At 52.1% G+C, this 16,785-nt stretch overlaps 1 protein-coding gene across 1 annotated transcript; it reads left to right on the top strand.

Moving 5' to 3' along the window:
- The first annotated feature begins 4,490 nt into the window (after positions 1–4,490).
- On the top strand, positions 4,491–13,767 carry LOC119112435 (uncharacterized). The gene is made up of 5 exons (XM_037236621.1): positions 4,491–4,530; positions 11,609–11,765; positions 12,565–12,713; positions 12,952–13,049; positions 13,305–13,767. Exons 2-5 carry the CDS (start codon positions 11,611–11,613, stop codon positions 13,479–13,481), a joined length of 579 nt encoding a protein of 192 aa, XP_037092516.1. The 5' UTR covers positions 4,491–4,530; positions 11,609–11,610; the 3' UTR covers positions 13,482–13,767.
- Positions 13,768–16,785: the final 3,018 nt, after the last annotated feature.

Below are 16,785 nucleotides of genomic sequence, written 5' to 3'. Positions count from 1 at the left end.
AAAAAAGGAATGACATCTCTGTTTACGGCTATTGTATGTTTTCTTTTCGTAACGTGCGGTTATCTCATTAATGAGCTCAATATGCGAGGGTCAGAGGCGTAAAAGTGTGTCAGAGTGTCTGTTTCAAAGAGTGTGCTGGTGATGGTGCCAAAAGGTGCTGGTATTTTGGGTCTGTCCTGAGATAGATGATCATGAAGACTACAAATGCAAAGATTTTATTTCAAAATATTCCATGGGTAGATAGTGATCATAGCTAAATGTACCGTATGTGTTGCATTTATATATTTCAAATTTTGTGTTGTGCTGCAAACTATCTCATCTTTGTACTGTATTTTTGAAAGCAGTATTCACCACAATAGCTTCTCATTGCTTTCTGAGTTTTCCCTTTCCGCTTGGCTTGTATTCGGTTTTTAGACGCTCTCCGTGGAAATGCATGGTGCCTCGTCATACCCCGTACCCACTTCAACGCTCGGTAGGAGGAAAATTACCGCTGATACGCGGCGCAGGGGCAAAGGCGGCGATGCCAGGAATTTATCGCCTTTGTATGCAAGTTGAAACGAAATATCCCGAGCCAAAGTCGTCAAAATTGGATTGTTTGTGGGACGGGTAAAAACTGCAGCCAACGTATTGGAATGATATATGTCCTTGCGTCTTAACTCAAGACCCTAAGTTGGTTCTTAACGCAAGGTGTTTGTCTAAGCCACGTGCCATATAAAATTACCAGCTGCGGATGACACCACGCGTTTTGCTTGAAACTACGATCATATTCGGAATTGGAAATAAAAAGCTGCGGGCGACAAATATCAAGCCTTCTGTCCCTAAAAATAAAGCCTGGGATATAGAAAACCACATGATATTGATGATTAGCCGGTACCGTTACGCTTAAGCATTGGACAGCAGTGGAGCAGCCTCGCCGTTGCAAGATGTGCTAAGAGGTCCATTTCCAACGCGCGGGCCCATAACAGGCTTCTCTACATCAGGGGACGTGCCTCACTCCGTGGGTTCATGGAGGGAATTTGACTTGAACAATCGCACCTGTGTATTCACTTTCTGGGCGTCCAGCGAGGAGGTTTCCTTCCATCCACCTCAATTCAGATGTTGTGGGCATGTTCGGTAAATGTCCAAACCCTCATTCCCTTCCGTTGTTGTACAGACCCCAAGGCCACTCCGTGCCCTTAGTGATACTGGTAACCCTCCACCAACCTCCATCCTGCCCATGTATAATGCAGTATATGGAGGGCTCGCAGATCGCTCTAGTTCGCTATCTGCGAAGGTTATCAGTTCAGTGACTTTTCTATCGTAAATTTACAATACTTCAAGTTGAATTCAACTTATAGGCCATTTGGATAATTCATGGTAGTCTGCTTGCCGTTCTTCAAAACTGCCTTTCGAAAAGATCTTTGGCTAATTGACCATACAACTTTCCCATTCGTGTCATTGCTGTTCGTCTAAATCCCTTTTCGGCTAACAAACGTTTCGACTGATACAAATTTTGATTTACTTACTTTTGATGGCCTGCACGCCGTAAAAAAAACTGTCAGGAAAAAGTGCGCGCTACATTTTCTAGTTATCCGTCTATCAAGCATGGAGGCAAAACACATGGCCTCAAAAAGCATTCAGTTTTTCATATCCGGCGAAATAACATTCGACATAAGCCTCGCAGCAATTGGTTTTCGGACCACACATGCCGGTCGGTAAGAGATGTTGCTGTCTCCACTGCTGATAACCCATAAAAAGCTGTTGCACCCCTGGCCCAGTCAGTTACATCGCCCACCTGCGAACCTACCCGTTGCCGGATGTGTGGACTCGAGTTGCTTCGGCGCCTCATTTTACCTCTCGGTACTTGCCGCTGCGGTTGATGGCAGTGATTACGTAGGATAAGATGAGGTCAGGTGGCGTGGCAAACCGTTCCGGGTGTTGTTGTACGTGGCAAGCTTTCGTCACAAAATTCTGCCAGTGAACTGGAATTTCACAGCCAGGTGGTTGCATCAGGGCTCATGTAACACGCCCTGCTCAAAATGGACACTGATCCCAGCACCCATTCATTGCAATGTTGGGCCTAATATAAAAAATAATAGTGGTGCTAACAAGAAGATACAGAGCGTTATAGTACTTTGCACGATCGACTACGCGATGGAAACATCGGCTCCGTTTGATAATCACGTGCGAGTCAGGAGATCAAACCACGACACTTCGTTTCCGCGGAGCTTTCAGAGTGTCTCCCTGACAAGCGTGGCTTAATTTAAAACATCCTGTCATTTACTTCCAAGAGATGATGCGGCCATCCGCACTCATAACGTGGCCCGCCACGACCCAAAACTTGGGCCTTCGTAGTACGACCTTCCAAGACATTTGCGACGTTGATGTGAAAGCTCTCAAGATCTGAGCGGACTGAAACCTCCGAGCCAACTACGCTAACCGGTGGGTAGTTCAGAGCATAGCTGAAGTGTGGTAAGACTAGGTAAGAATAGACAATGTGTAGCAATGTTTCACACACTTCGACCATGTTGTGGATGGAGTAAACAAATTGCTGTCATGGTGGTCACCAGATCTAAATACGTGTCTTGTTTTTGAATGGCGACGAGATTGACAATCTCCCCCAGAAATATGTTGGGAATCGTTTGTGCGGGTTGTTGGTGATCAGATAATTGTTCAAGAAGAGCTTGTTGCTGGTATTTTCTAGGTAAACCAACCAAGTTTTGCCCTTCCAGTCCAGCGATTGGCTTTGTGGCAGGCCTCCTTCGCCGAGCAGAAATGTATAAAGACTATTGTTATCTGCGCATGTTTGTAACACGACCTACCCATGCTAACTAAGCTTTCCATGCCAGCCGGGCCAAACAATGCGCCCGGTCTGGGACTTTTACCCCGTGTGACTGCTGTACAAGGCCAGCATAGTTTCGACAGACCATGTAGGCGCTCCAAAGGAGCCTTCATCATCATCTTGCAGAGCATCGTCGTTAAGAGCTGCCGTCGGCATACGGAGCATGACATGACTGAATGTGAACTGGATTTCCCAATCCGGGTTGCAATTACCGTTTCCGTGGATGGTAAAACTGCGTTACATCAGAAAATCGGGCTAACTAGGCTTTCTTGAAAATTACGCCAATTATGGCGCATTGGGTACATTTTTTGACAGGAAGGTCTTCTGCTTCTACGGACTCTCCACAGCATGTTCGGAAGTTTATCACCAATATTGTTGATTCGACACTTAACCTATATCATGCTGTGGCCGCTGGAACGGCAAAAAGGTATCTGCGGCGAACAGACACGACGGCCACTTAAAATTGTTTTGCGTAAGTGCATGTTTCCCTTACCGCCTGCTGATTCTTGGCAATAAGGAATCGCTCGCGGTGAGCGCCATGCGCGACGTATAAGCTTCGAACTCTGGCCATAATTAGAGTCCGCAAAGGCCTGATCTAGTCCTGAAGGACTCAGCCGCATTACTTTATCTCTATACCTGAACATCGTCCAAAACTGCCACGGCATGTTGCATGACTTTTTGGTACAATGCGGATGTCGTCAGGAAATGCTGATCCAACCCGGATTGGAAAGTTTTGCTGAGGCGACCAAAGTGGTGTTTCCATGATCTTTGACATCGGATTAAGAAGGTGATCAACACAACTTAAGTCAAAATAAGAAGATGAAACCTTGTAAAAACTGGCAATAAAACCATGTCCATTGTCACTGAAATCCGATATTAAAAGGGAAATTCAGATGCCTTGGTCACATGGAGACTAGGTCCTCGTTTGGTGCTAACATTTTTTAACGGACGGGGTGAAGATGTTGAGGTCACGATCCGTGGGTGCGCTGGGAAATGCGCCTGGAGAAGAGTGCAAGCTTCCCCGGAGACTCTCGGGGTGAGTTTTAGTAGAGCCCAAGGGTTCGTGGGTACTGCTCTTCCAAAGCGTCCAGCGAGAAAGTTTGCTTGGCTGGTGGCGAGCCGACGTCCTGCCCTGCTTCTTGACGCTGTGTGGTGCAGACGGAGGGTGACTGACGTTTGACCTTTATCTAACGAGTGCTGTTCCGACGGATGGTGACAGGGTGACATTTGACCTTCTCCAGACGATGTGAATGAGACGGAAGATGACAGGGCGACGCCCTTGTTTGACGGGTTGCAGCGCCGGTGTAGGAAGGAAGAGCAACATCCCAGTGAACCCGACTCCTGACGATGCGGCATGGTTTGCCAGTCATAGAGTGACGTCCTAAACAGGTGTCTTCCCTGTCTGCCCTCTCCTGCTCTTGACGGTGGGCGTTGCACGCCGCTTGTGGACAGCGGATAGGACAAGCTGACCATCTGACGGCACGCACGCGCGCGGCGCCGGTAGGGAGTGATGCGACGCCTCGTCAGTGGGGCTGACGGCGCGGCGATGACCGTCAGCGGTATCTGGTGCGTGTGTGTGGCCTCGCGGGGCGGCCGCCGCCCGGCCCGGGGGGGAGGGCAGCCCACCGACCCACCGCAGTTGAACTGTGGCGGCGCGGTGGACGGAGCCGGCGGCGCTGACGGGGACGGCTGGCCAACTCTATCATCAGGTGAGACTCGCTTCCACTCAGTCGATGTTATCAGAAGCGACAGTGGCGTGCGGGCTTGCTGGTTAAGAACACAGGAAGGAGACTGATGCACGGTCAGATGCAAGCTTGTCTCTTTCATTTGCCTCCGGAATAACAGGATTGTCGACATCGAGCGACCTGCTCCTGTCTTTAAAGCCATCGTATTTATCATTATTCCATGGCTTGCAAACGGTTATATTCTTAACATACCCGCTTATATAACACCACTGATGCCACTGCAGAGCCAGCATAGCTGTATACCGTTGGCACGTGTAGTGATCGCAGCAGCGGAACCGTGCAGCACCGGCACGTCGGTCACGTGCTGGTGCGGATCAGGCTCGGAGGAAGGGGTGTGGTCTTCAGATCACTCCAAGTGGTAATCGCCATTAGCACGCGTCTCCACATAACGGGTCTGACTTGAGCCAACAATGCGATATGGTCGGTAGTAGTAGACACGATGCATCTCATGAAATGATGCAGCTGGATCAGTAGGATTAAGCGGCCTGGTATTATGCAGATAGAATTACGCGGCTGGTGCTTTGGCACAGTTTGTAAGGAGACGGGGCGTAGCTAAATATTAGAACACTACTGCGCCGATTGTTGATTTTATGGCACTCGTGTCGTGCATGGGAGTGCAGTGCGGTGATGGTCGCACGATGTATTCTGCAACGGCCGTAAATGGCAGAAATTAACCAATGCATGGTCTGCAGCTCGTGGATGTGATCTTTGTAATCGGTGTTTCAGCACAGCTATAGGTATAACGCTATCGTGTTGCATCATTGCGGAATATGTATTGTGATCAATGAAAGACGCAACTCAACTGGATGTGGAGGCTTATTATCTGCTCTTATGCTGATGTGCTGTCCTACATTACCGTAACAGCGAAGTTTGGTTATGCTGCTAGCACTCGTAATGTCTTACTAATGATTCTCAGATAAGTATTTTTCGATAATTTTGAATAATCGTCAAAGTTTAAACAAAGGCTTCATGACGTCGCACCTTTGGCGGCAACTGGTATCCAAATTGTTATATACGGTTATCAGATGCTGAGATGTCTGCCCCTGTTACAAGTTATTTCACCGGTGAGAATAATTCGGTGGACCTGCTGGAAACCTTTCGGCATTTCCGGGGCAATGCAATGCATGACGGGATCTGCGTAAGAAAATGCCAAGCTTCTGCCGGGAATCACCCCAACATAACGGTATGAACAGGAAAGCGAGGGTGCCTCGATAACGCTTCATGCAAATACGGAGTGCCTCATTGGGTTGACCGTCTGGACTGCAAGGTTGGTTAAGCTCTAAGCTGCAGAAGCAGGTCGGGCCTCGCGTGGGTGCCGCTGGCCCCCACGCGCTGTCGCTCATGGCGCCGTCACAAATTAGACGTCCAGCTCTGCTAACGCCGCGTCATTGCCCGCTGAATGTCGGTTTCTCATCATAAGTGTTGCCTTACTATCAGCGCGCTCTGAAGAGGCATCCTCATCTGTATGTTGATTGTCTTCCCTGCCCGGCAAGCTAGTCCGCCAGCCGCGTCACAGACACTTGCGCTGGGCTTGGGGCCTGGGACACCCACCAGACATTTAGAGGCGATGTGGCAACAATGAGTTGATGAGCAAGTTACCCGTTCATTTGAACTGAGGCCGATTGTGTTTTGAATGGTATCCGTTTGTAAGACCGCAGGTAAGAACGTGATATTTGTATGCTTGGAATATCGTGATTGAAGCGCAAATCAATTTTATGCTATTCAAAGTTGTGTATCTATGTTAATTGACATATTGTAGCTCAATCACAATGCAGCAATCCGAGTTCACAATGTTATGACCTGAGGTCAGTGTTGTGGTACAGATGGCGTTACGTTGTTCCAACCCGACGTCTGAGCGCGCTATTAACATGCTTCAAAACGAAATGAAAAATGGATCAGTTTTCACGTCACGCTACAAAAGTAAATGATTCTTCGACATTCCTTACAATGTCCATATATAGGTGCACTCCGTCGTAGGTATGAGGTACTTATCATACAATGAGAATATTCAGCCCGTTGCATGCCACTTACACATTTAACGCCTAGCTCGAATCACCAGTGTATTTGCGTGTGGTTATGAGGTGTTAACAATACACATAAATTTCATTTCGTTACTGCATACTACGTTAACATTCAACGCCCAAGCTCAGATCAAAAGATCAGCGATGGTGCCACCGGTTCGACGGGGCGCCCTGTCGCAAGACAGTGTGCGCGAATATGGTTTTAACTCCGTGTGGAATTTTAGTGGGCCCTTCGGAAGCGATGCTGGGTTTTTTTATGTATCGTCAACATGAACGCTGCTGTCAGGAAGGCCGGTGATGACCAGCAACATAATGTCGCAATGGTCGAGGGCAAGCCCCAGGTGTGAAAGGGTCCGGTGTCGTCAGGGGTACTCTTACTGTTGAAGCCCCCAGTCATTAGTGACGGGAGGCCCGAAAACTGTAAAATCTTAAGTGTTTAAGACCTAAGATACGGCAGGAAGTCGAGAAGAAGCAAGGATCGAGGACCAAAGGAGAGCCGGGCCGAGCAGGGACCAAAGGAGAGCCCAGCCTAGGACGGTGGACGGTTTAGACATGTAGATAACTTCAGTGGTATCCTGGTGCTGTACAACAAGAGCTCTCTGTTCAGACGAAGACGGCGTCCCATCTAGCTCTAAGGATCTCCGGCCAGGAACGACAGGAGGTCCCAATAATAAGGACCCTTGGTGATGAAAAGTCAAATTACGGCAGAAAAATATTGGCACGACGAAGAGAAGGTCACCGCCCTCTTTTGCTTACGACTTGGGTGGTCGAATCACGCAGGAGCAGGGGGCCCTTGTCATGACGGGCATGGCCATGGTGCAGTACGGCAGAAGGCCCTCTTCAGGCTAGGAACAGACCCTTGCCGCGACTGAGAAGGGGCTCCCTGTTATGATGGGGGTGATCCCATTAATGTAGTGATCCGTGATGTAGCAGAGTTTTTGGATGGTTTTAACGTTTTCAGGAACTGACTGAACGCTGGTATTGTAACAAAGCCATGGGATTTAACGCGTGTTCGAATACGGTTCCTACTTTATGCCCAAAAAGATTGTCTTATCTCTGCAGCGTATGCAGATTTGAGGGAATATGGGTGGTACCAGAACCTTAAGGACAGATTTAGGGAACGTTCATTGCGGAGGCAGGCCCGGCCACCGAGTGGGAGGGAAGGAATCAAGGAACTAGGTGTCTTTATTTAGTCAATGATGGCCTAAGGCCCAGAAAGGCAGCTTTATGCAGAATGGCGTGGCCTGACGCGTGCAGACTAGCGACTGTAGAAAATTTTCCCGTGCACGGTCAGGATGCACCTAAATATAAAAATGGAATCGTGTTTACCGCTTTCACCCAGCGGACATGTTGAGACTCCAACCGAAAGGCCCGACTAGGTAAAGCCTGCTAGCCGGACGGGCCACCAGAGCGGCCGTGTCAGCAGCTGACGCCACCAGCGCTTTAACATGTGGTGAAAGGTGGTATCAGCGAAGAAGACTTTAAATTCTTGGTGTTTTGGCGCTGTGACGTGGAAGTTTTCATGTTGGAATAATTGACCTTCAGTCTACCAGAAGAAAGTACCAGGTGACAGCATCGAGAAACCAGACTGGTTGTGTTGAGAAAACTCAGCGTTTCGAAGCTGTGCTCAGGGCAGATCTCTTCCAAAAAATAGATCAACACCATCCCAAAATTTACTTCACTTTGAAGCGCACCGCACAAAATGTGTTCGTTGCATTCCTCGACGCCTGTTTTGTGGGACAACCGTGTGGGAAATGCATCGCCAGACTGTCTGTCCCTAAAGTACTTTAGCCCGTTCCGATGCCTCAGCTGGGTGGAGCGCCTGCGTTCCGATTCACCCGCCAGTGGTATAGTGTTTTTAAGTCGTTATTTCGCTATTTGTCCCCGACTGGACTGCGGTCGGTGCGAGCGGCCGTGCTACAAGCCATGTAACGTCATAGGGAGGTGGGCTGTGCCAAGCACTGTAGCACGTTAAGCTTTTGCCGCAAAATTCTGGCATTGATTGCCCACTGAATGGTACAAAATTTCCCACTGGGTGCATCATTTTGCTTCTTTAGGGAGAACATTTTGCACCCACCCCCACCTTGGATCCGTCCCTGCCTAACTGGGTCTCTAAACGTTTTCACATTTAGGAAACTTTGACTCAGTCCCCACCATCAGCGTTCCCAAACAATGTACACGTCCGTATTATTACAGCATGATAAGTTCCAAGCGCAATGAAGATCGAAATGCATTGGGAGGACTCTTTAGCCCAGCAAGGCTATTTACAGTGGCAGCGAGACCAAGCACAAGACACTGGCCGACTGACCTAGAGAGCTTGTACCGCTCCTGGAAAAAAGCATTCTGTCAATGATATAAGATGCCTTTCGTGACAGCAAGTCTTAGTTTGCCGCTGTATGCTAGTTAAACATTTACCACCAAGCTCGAGCCAGAAGTGCACTCTCACATTTATATGAAGTGCTTACTCATGCTTAATATCGCGTTTTGTGGTGACAAAAATATTCATCCCAGCGCTGTGTGTCACGTGCCGAGTTAGTCAGAAGCCTTTGGCTCAGTTTTCCGAGAAGTGAAATTGCACGCGGCGGGGTAACTGACCGGCCCGGCCAGCCGGGACGAAATGGCCGTCAGGACCGGGCGAGAGCGGGCCATGCAGCGCGCAGGCCGTCAGGGCCGCGCAAAGAACGGACCATGCAGCGCGCGGCGGCGCAACTCTACTCCTGTTCACACTGTCTGGTGGTCAGCTCTCACATAAACACCTGATGTGTGTGTGTGTGTGTGTGTGTGTGTGTGTGTGGGTGTGGTGTGTGTGTGTGTGTGTGGTGTGTGTGTGTCTCTCTCCTTCTCCTCTACTCTATCTCTCCTCTCTCTCTCCTCTCTCTCTCTCTCTCTCCTCTCTCTCTCTCTCTCTCTCTCTCTCTCTCTCTCTCTCTCTCTCTCTCTCTCTCTCTCTCTCTCTCTCTCTCTCTCTCTCTCTCTCTCTCTCTCTCTCTCTCTCTCTCTCTCTCTCTCTCTCTCTCTCTCTCTCTCTCTCTCTCTCTCTCTCTCTCTCTCTCTCTCTCTCTCTCTCTCTCTCTCTCTCTCTCTCTCTCTCTCTCTCTCTCTCTCTCTCTCTCTCTCTCTCTCTCTCTCTCTCTCTCTCTCTCTCTCTCTCTCTCTCTCTCTCTCTCTCTCTCTCTCTCTCTCTCTCTCTCTCTCTCTCTCTCTCTCTCTCTCTCTCTCTCTCTCTCTCTCTCTCTCTCTCTCTCTCTTCTCCCTTTCTTTCCCGCACTCACTCACTCACTCACTCACTCACTCATTCACTCACTCACTTTCTCACTCACTCACTCACTCACTCACTTTCTCACTCACTCACTCACTCACTCACTCACTCACTCACTCATCTCTTTCTCCACCCTCACCCACTTTCTCATTGCCTTACTCTGCCACTCACTCCCCTCCCTGCCATAATTTGCCTCATCGCCGCGAAGTGCTCAGTTCCAGCAATGCTATTCCGAGAGTCAGCCACGGGGTGGTTACAGCAAGGTACTTATAGATGCGCAGGAGGAGCAGATAACATTTAAAACCAATCACATGACATCGTAAAATTTACAGAGTGTAGTGCAGCTATTTCCTGGGCAGTTACTAGGGTGGCTGGGGAGGCCTGAAGGCAGCAGGCTGCGACACTGCAGACGGTCTGAACAGCAATCTGTGCGGAGAGGAGCGCGCCACCGCTGGCGGCGGCACTTCGCCAGTGTGCAGCGAAGCGCTGTCTGCCGGGGGCGGGGAGGGTGCCGACGGCACCCCGTACGTGGGGCTGGCGGGGCATCCGGCTGGCCCCGACATTCCGTGGCGTCGGCCGGGCGTGGCGCCCCCAGCAGACAGGGGCTGAGCGGCGAGTGGAATGTAAGTGGCACGCCAGGTGGCGCCCGCTGCCACATTTGGTCAACAGTGCAATGTTGCCAACCGTTATGGGAACAGATTGGCTCCCTTTGCTTCAATGAAATCACCTCGTCGCACTCACGGCACGTTTACACACGGACAGTGACGGGGCATCCATATCGTTTTGGGTTGTGATTGCCTTTCATAACTCAAAAATGTAGTCCGAAGTATGACACAGTCCCCATTGGCTACTTATACTTTAAGCTGGGCTGTGGCTCACTTCAGGATAAACCACACCCGGGTTATGTCACGGGCATGAAACGGATATTACAGCTTAGATTTGTGAGAAAATGAGCAAAGTGACCACCTAGAAAACCACCTGTTATATGTAGCAATATAACCTGAGATGAGAGCCCCTATGATGTAATACTTTGTATTACAAAGTTCATTGCCTGAAACACCAAGAAATAGAAGGGAAAGACCGCACAACTTGGCGCGCAACATCGACGAGAAGAATATAGAGTCTATGAAGGAAACGTCTTTGGTGAGATCCATTACCACTTCTTCGCCGTCGCCATTCCCTTTCAATGTCATGCACGGCGTTCGTGGGTAAGGAATGCCAAGGAACGCTGGCGCTGCAAAGCTGCCTGAACAAATGGCTTCCAACGGTGAAGTGGTGCAATTATAGGCTCTCGTGAAGCCTGCTGCGGCTGCTTTCACAGTGGTACAATGGCAAACCTCACCCGAATTCATCGTTGACTTGCATTTTATTGCCATTAACGTCACAGTCTCTTTATATTACCTTGGCTCCCTGTGCAAGATGGAGCCACTATATGCACGTCAAAGTCCGTCTGGGCTGCTGTGGTGTGGCTAGTCGTCTGTGACAGTTATCTTCGTCTCCCGCCGCGACTCAGCGGTACAGCGTATGGTCTCGCTAGTGTCTGTGACAGTTGTCTCCGTCTCCCGCCGTGACTCAGCGGTACAGCGTATGGTCTCGCTAGTCGTCTGTGACAGTTGTCTTCGTCTCCCGCCGCGACTCAGCGGTACAGCGTATGGTCTCGCTAGTCGTCTGTGACAGTTGTCTCCGTCTCCCGCCGCGACTCAGCGGTACAGCGTATGGTCTCGCTCCTGGTCTCTAACTTGTTTTGCCGGCCTTGTTTCAGCGATGCGTTGGCTGTGGACAATCGCCCTGCTGCTATGTCTGCTTACCTGTCTGGGGGCCAGCAGCAGGCCGCGCCACGGGCGGCGCGCAATGCTGGGTCCGCACGTACACACTCTGGCCAGGGCCGCCCTCCGCCGGCGACGCCAACACCAGCCACGGTGAGCAGCCACCCAGCGGTGCCGCAGTAGGGGTCAGTCGGATACTCATGGCCGGGCCCCACCCAACATTATCACAGTAGGGGTCAGTCGGATACTCATGGCCGGGCCCCACCCAACATTATCACAGCAGGGGTCAGGCGGACAACCATGGCCGGGCCCCACCCAACATTATCACAGTAGGGGTCAGTCGGATACTCATGGCCGGGCCCCACCCAACATTATCACAGCAGGGGTCAGGCGGATAATCATGGCCGGGCCCCACCCAGCAGTGCCACAGCAGCGGTCAGTCGAATACACATGGCAGTGAGACCTCTCCAGTGGTCACTGGATGCTGGATAAGCAGCAGCGTTCAGTGAGATACACAGCAGCGCCGTAACGTTCAGTGGGATATGCAGCAGCGCCGTAGCAGCGTTCAGTGGGATACGCAGAAGCGCCGTAGCAGCGTTCAGTGGGATAAGCAGCAGCGCCGTAGCAGCGTTCAGAGGGATACACAGCAGCGCCGCAGCAGTGGTCAGTGGGGCACACAGCAGCGCCGCAGCAGTGGTCAGTGGGACACACAGCAGCTTCACATCAGATGTCAGGGGAATGCACTGCAGCACGCTCGATGCTTGATGCGCAACTTTGGTAATGCGTGGGTTAAAAGCACGAAGTCGCCAAACCGTCTTCTTGCATGGCTGTCGTCTGTGGAGAAACGGACAAACCGCATACGGTACTGGCAACAGCTCTATTCAAGGAAAGTTTCGATGAATTTCAGAGCTGATTCCCCTGACCGGTCGACACCCGCTCCCTTTCGCTTCAGAGGAGAGGTCGCCAACAGCAGAGTGTCGGCCGTGGCTCGCGGCGGCCCCAAGAAGAGCAAGCTCTCAAAGAAAGCCTACCTGACCATGCTGAAGAAGCAACGAGGCTTCAAGGACAAGTCAGCCAAAGCGAGGTTACGTTCTACAAAAGGTGCGTTTTAGCTGACCCTGCCAGTGCTGGTGGGTGGCGGAGAGCAATAATGGCCCGCTGTGTCAACCTGCTAATATCCAACCGCAGAAAGAACGACAGGCGCTCAGCTTCTGGAGAACTGTCCTGCTCGTGTGTAGTTGTGGTGTTGACCCTCCGCATAAGCATATTTGGATAAATGTAATAATTCGTGGCCTGTCCCTGAAAATGATAAACGAATGTGTGTGTCTCCGTTTTGCAGAAATATGCCTGTTCAAGGCGCTAAAGCGCTGCGGCAGAAAGGTCATCAAAAAAATGGCGTCATCCCCCGACTTCAACAAGCGATGCACAACTAAGGAGGTATGCTTATAACCCCAGAGCGCGTGTTCACTTCGACGTCCGATGTTCAGGCCGGGTGCACCGAAGACAACAACACCGCTTGATGCCTGTTAAAAGAGTTGCCTACGCCTAAGTATATATGAGTATGTCAAGCCATGCTTTCATCAAAGGGCAGCCGCGGTAATCTCTGCCGAATATAATCAAATTCGCTGTTTCGTTGGTGGACCGAGCCGTGGTGTGAGATTACCTCTGACGGCGCCGTCTGCCCTCCACCAGCGGTTCCTGGACTGCATGTCGCTGAGGCAGCGCCGGGGCTGCAAGGCGCGGGGTCGCCGGCGCCACGGCCCCAGCCGCCGCCTGGTGCAGCAGTACCGCCGGCGTCTGCAGCGGCTGCTCAGCTCGACCCGCGGCTGCGTCATCGGCGTCGATCTGTCGGCGACGGCGGGCCGCTGACGACCGCCCTCGGCGGGATCACGCTGCAGCGGCGTGATCGCTCGGATCACCATAACTCGTGGGGCCGACGCGCTGGCGTCACCTCAGCTGGACCACCTGATCTGGGCTGCAGGGTCAGCTCACCTCGACCTCTCGGTCACACCGTTCGGACCACTTGGTCACCTCACCTGGACCGCCGAGGCGGCTGCTACCGCAACGTCGCAGCCGTAGCAGCCAGGCTGGTGCGGAATCTGTGCGGGCCGGGCGCGCGGCGGTAGAGCGGCGCAGGCCGGCCTCGGCCCACTCCGCCGTCGCGCACGTGGGCGGCGGCCGGCGACGCTCCGTTACCCGGCCAGCGCCGGCGGCCGGGCGCCGCCCTGCTCGCGGCGCCCGCCGGACGGGCGGCGCCACCGAGACCCGATGACTCATGCGGTCCTTTATCGGCCGCCGCGGCCGGCCGATGCACAGATAAAGCCCGGCAACGGCCTGGGTGACGTCACTCACGCGTGTTACGTCAGTGGGAGAAGGCGGCCGGCTGGTTCCGGTGTGCCTTCTCCACCGTCGTCTGTCTCACGGCGGGTGGGCGCCGGGGAGCGGCCCGGCACGCCGCCGGAAGACACTCCCACACCCGGCGGCGTCACCACTCAAGCACGCCGCGAGGTCAGCGTTCGAACACGCGGCGGCGGCGGCGGCGATGTCTGGCGCGGATGGATAGCGATATTGGCGGACCGTTGCGAAGGTCTCAGTTCCTAGACTTCTCGACCGTTTGAACTGTGTGTTCTATTTTCGCAGTTGATGCTTTGTTTGTTTACACCTCCTGGGGAGGGTTGCATGTGTTCTGTGGGAGGTATGTGGATCGCTTCGCGGTCGTGCGCTCTTACTGCCTGCGTTTATTAACGCGGCATGAAGGAGAGCAGCTAAGGAGGCTCATGGTGCTTTTGTTCCCCCCCCCCCCCCCCTCCTCGTGAAGATCGAGCGCGTTTTTTTTTTACCACAATTGAATATAATTCCACAATCTAGTGGATAAAAAAATGACTTAGCACCTCACTGATTACGGTGGGCAGTGGCAGTGCGTCACAACGAACAGCAGTAATTTAGTGACTAGGCCAGAAATAGGATAACCAAGTGCATGCATATGTGAAGTACGCAGCTGAAACAGTCGTCTTCGGCGCCAGTGGAAACAACCTCCACCGCTCATTGCCGCGTTAAGTACTGCGCCTATTGGCATTTGTGATGTTTGTTGTCCGTTCGCAGCGTGTGGGTTCTGTGAATGGTGCTGGGCTTTGTAAAAACCCAGCTCTCCCCGCGCTGCAAATCCTTGTCGCATTTATCGTAAACCATGGCTGCGATCTCGGTTACATGTCCTGTTTTTCCATTCCGCTTTGCTTTCCGGAATGGATTAACAATTCCGCGGCATGCCAAACTATCTCACAAAAAGAAGGTCATCAGATTCTTGTGTTTCGGCGTTATACACTCAAATAAATTGGAGGTGAATAGTTCAGCATCAGATCTCTGAACTCATGTCAAAATTACCTACACAATATGATTAGCAAAGCACATGTTGCAATGTCTGTTGGTTGGAGTGAAAGATCGTACTGGACCCGACACCAAAGATCTTGCAGGTGAACTGACCTCCGGAGTTAATCGTGGAGTGTGAGTCGCCTGTACGTAGCCACAGTCAAAAGCAGAGGGATCAAAGGAGTCCATGGGTGTCATGGCACTCCCACTTTCCCATATGGTGACGCATAGGAAGAACTGACTTCGAAATTCGATTACGCGACCTAATTTCTGAGGCGTGCCTCCGCCTATGGTCATAGTAAATACAAGGCCACAAAACATGGTAAACATCCCCAGCACGCCACATTTAAAAACGGTGTACATGGCTCTGAAGCAGTGTATGATGACCCGTATTGACTCTCAGCCCTCATCATTGCTGCTATAACACGCGAGTCGGCACGTGATTGTATCTGGCAGCTGATGGAAGCGTACTCCGTGCGCTGGCACCCGCACGTTTTCGGACGAGCCTGACAGGCGTCGAAGGCATGCCATTTAATACGCCGCACGTGAGCCACACATCTGTGCGGACCAGGCCGGTGCCTGGAGCAAATTTCGTCCGTGACCCTCGGACAAGATTTGGAAGCAAGAGCTCACTGCATGCAACTGGGTGCATATCTTTACGTTGTCCAATTGTACCTAACGTGAGCATCCTCATCGGGCCGCGCTGATAACGCTCCCATCGCCACCAGGAGCTGTTTCTGGGAAGCTTGCAGGCCGGCCGAAGACGCATCCATCATCGAAGCTGGGAAGGGGCCGAGTCCCACAGCGCCACTTTCACCGAAAGCCGGCATGCATACGAAACATGTGCGCTGCATCGCCGCCCTGCAGGCGTATCCGACCACCCCCAGTCAGCCCCTGGAGTCCGCTCCTGCGACACGGCGGGCTGAGAACGCTGCGCGAGATTGGCAGGCAGCCGATCGCCGGCCGACGCTGCTCGCACGAACTCCGACGGCGGGGGACCAGTGCTACAGCTCACTTCACATACAGTCATGTGGCAACGCGTAGACCAGGTCTTGGTTTGTCGGCCGCTCTGCTGCAGGTAAGCAACGGTTATATTGTGAGCTATCTGAGGTACGTTTTATATGTCACTTTGAGATGTCTTAGTTCACTTGCTTTAGGTAGACTCACAAATCCACATATATGTGGATTTTTAAGCCAACGCTTTAACCACTACAAATAGCGCCACCGAAAGGTGAGATTTGAATGGGATTACGCCACCGAGCACTGGGGTTTGCATGGGATGAATATCGCTACCGGGTCGTGCGACTGGTGTGGGATAACGCTACCGAGCCGAGAGGCTTGTAGGGGGGATCTAGCGCCCTCTGAGGCCCGGCTGAGCGAAGATGATGCTGTCCGGCCAGAGTCCGCCTCCGCGACGGCGAGCGATGCGGCCGGTGTGGCCCTCTGATGTCCAGGGGTCAAGTTAGACTGTCGACGGGTCAAGTTAGCTGACCAGGCCATAAGCCAACCATTGAACCATGACGTCCATCATCGAAACGGCATAACTAAATAGCGTTCACCGCTTATTGTTTATACAGCCTACATCCAGGATGCAGCCTGCGTCGCAATGTTTCAATCATCGGAACCGCCGGAACTTATCGGACCGCACGCCTCCACGACGACGAGATCTTGTTTGTTAACACGGCGGGGGCCGCACGATCTTGTTTGTTAACGCAGCGGGGGCCGCACGATCTTGTTTGTTAACGCAGCGGGGGCCATGCGATCGTCGACGTTGATTGCCTCATACGGCAGGCGCTATGTGTTTGTT

This window comes from Pollicipes pollicipes, unplaced genomic scaffold, assembly GCF_011947565.3.
Source record: "Pollicipes pollicipes isolate AB1234 unplaced genomic scaffold, Ppol_2.1 Scaffold_7261;HRSCAF=8764_pilon_pilon_pilon, whole genome shotgun sequence".
NCBI classification, from domain to species: domain Eukaryota; kingdom Metazoa; phylum Arthropoda; class Thecostraca; order Pollicipedomorpha; family Pollicipedidae; genus Pollicipes; species Pollicipes pollicipes.
The sequence above is the reverse complement of the archived record's forward strand: the minus strand, read 5'-3'. Positions and strand labels throughout refer to the sequence as shown.

Excerpts from the sequence above, each read along its gene's own strand:
- LOC119112435 (XM_037236621.1), top strand. The coding sequence starts at position 11,611 with ATGCGTTGGCTGTGGACAATCGCCCTGCTGCTATGTCTGCTTACCTGT. Across the intron at positions 11,766-12,564 it reads CGACGCCAACACCAGCCACG|AGGAGAGGTCGCCAACAGCA; the intron begins GTGAGCAGCCAC and ends CTTTCGCTTCAG. Across the intron at positions 12,714-12,951 it reads GAGGTTACGTTCTACAAAAG|AAATATGCCTGTTCAAGGCG; the intron begins GTGCGTTTTAGC and ends TCCGTTTTGCAG.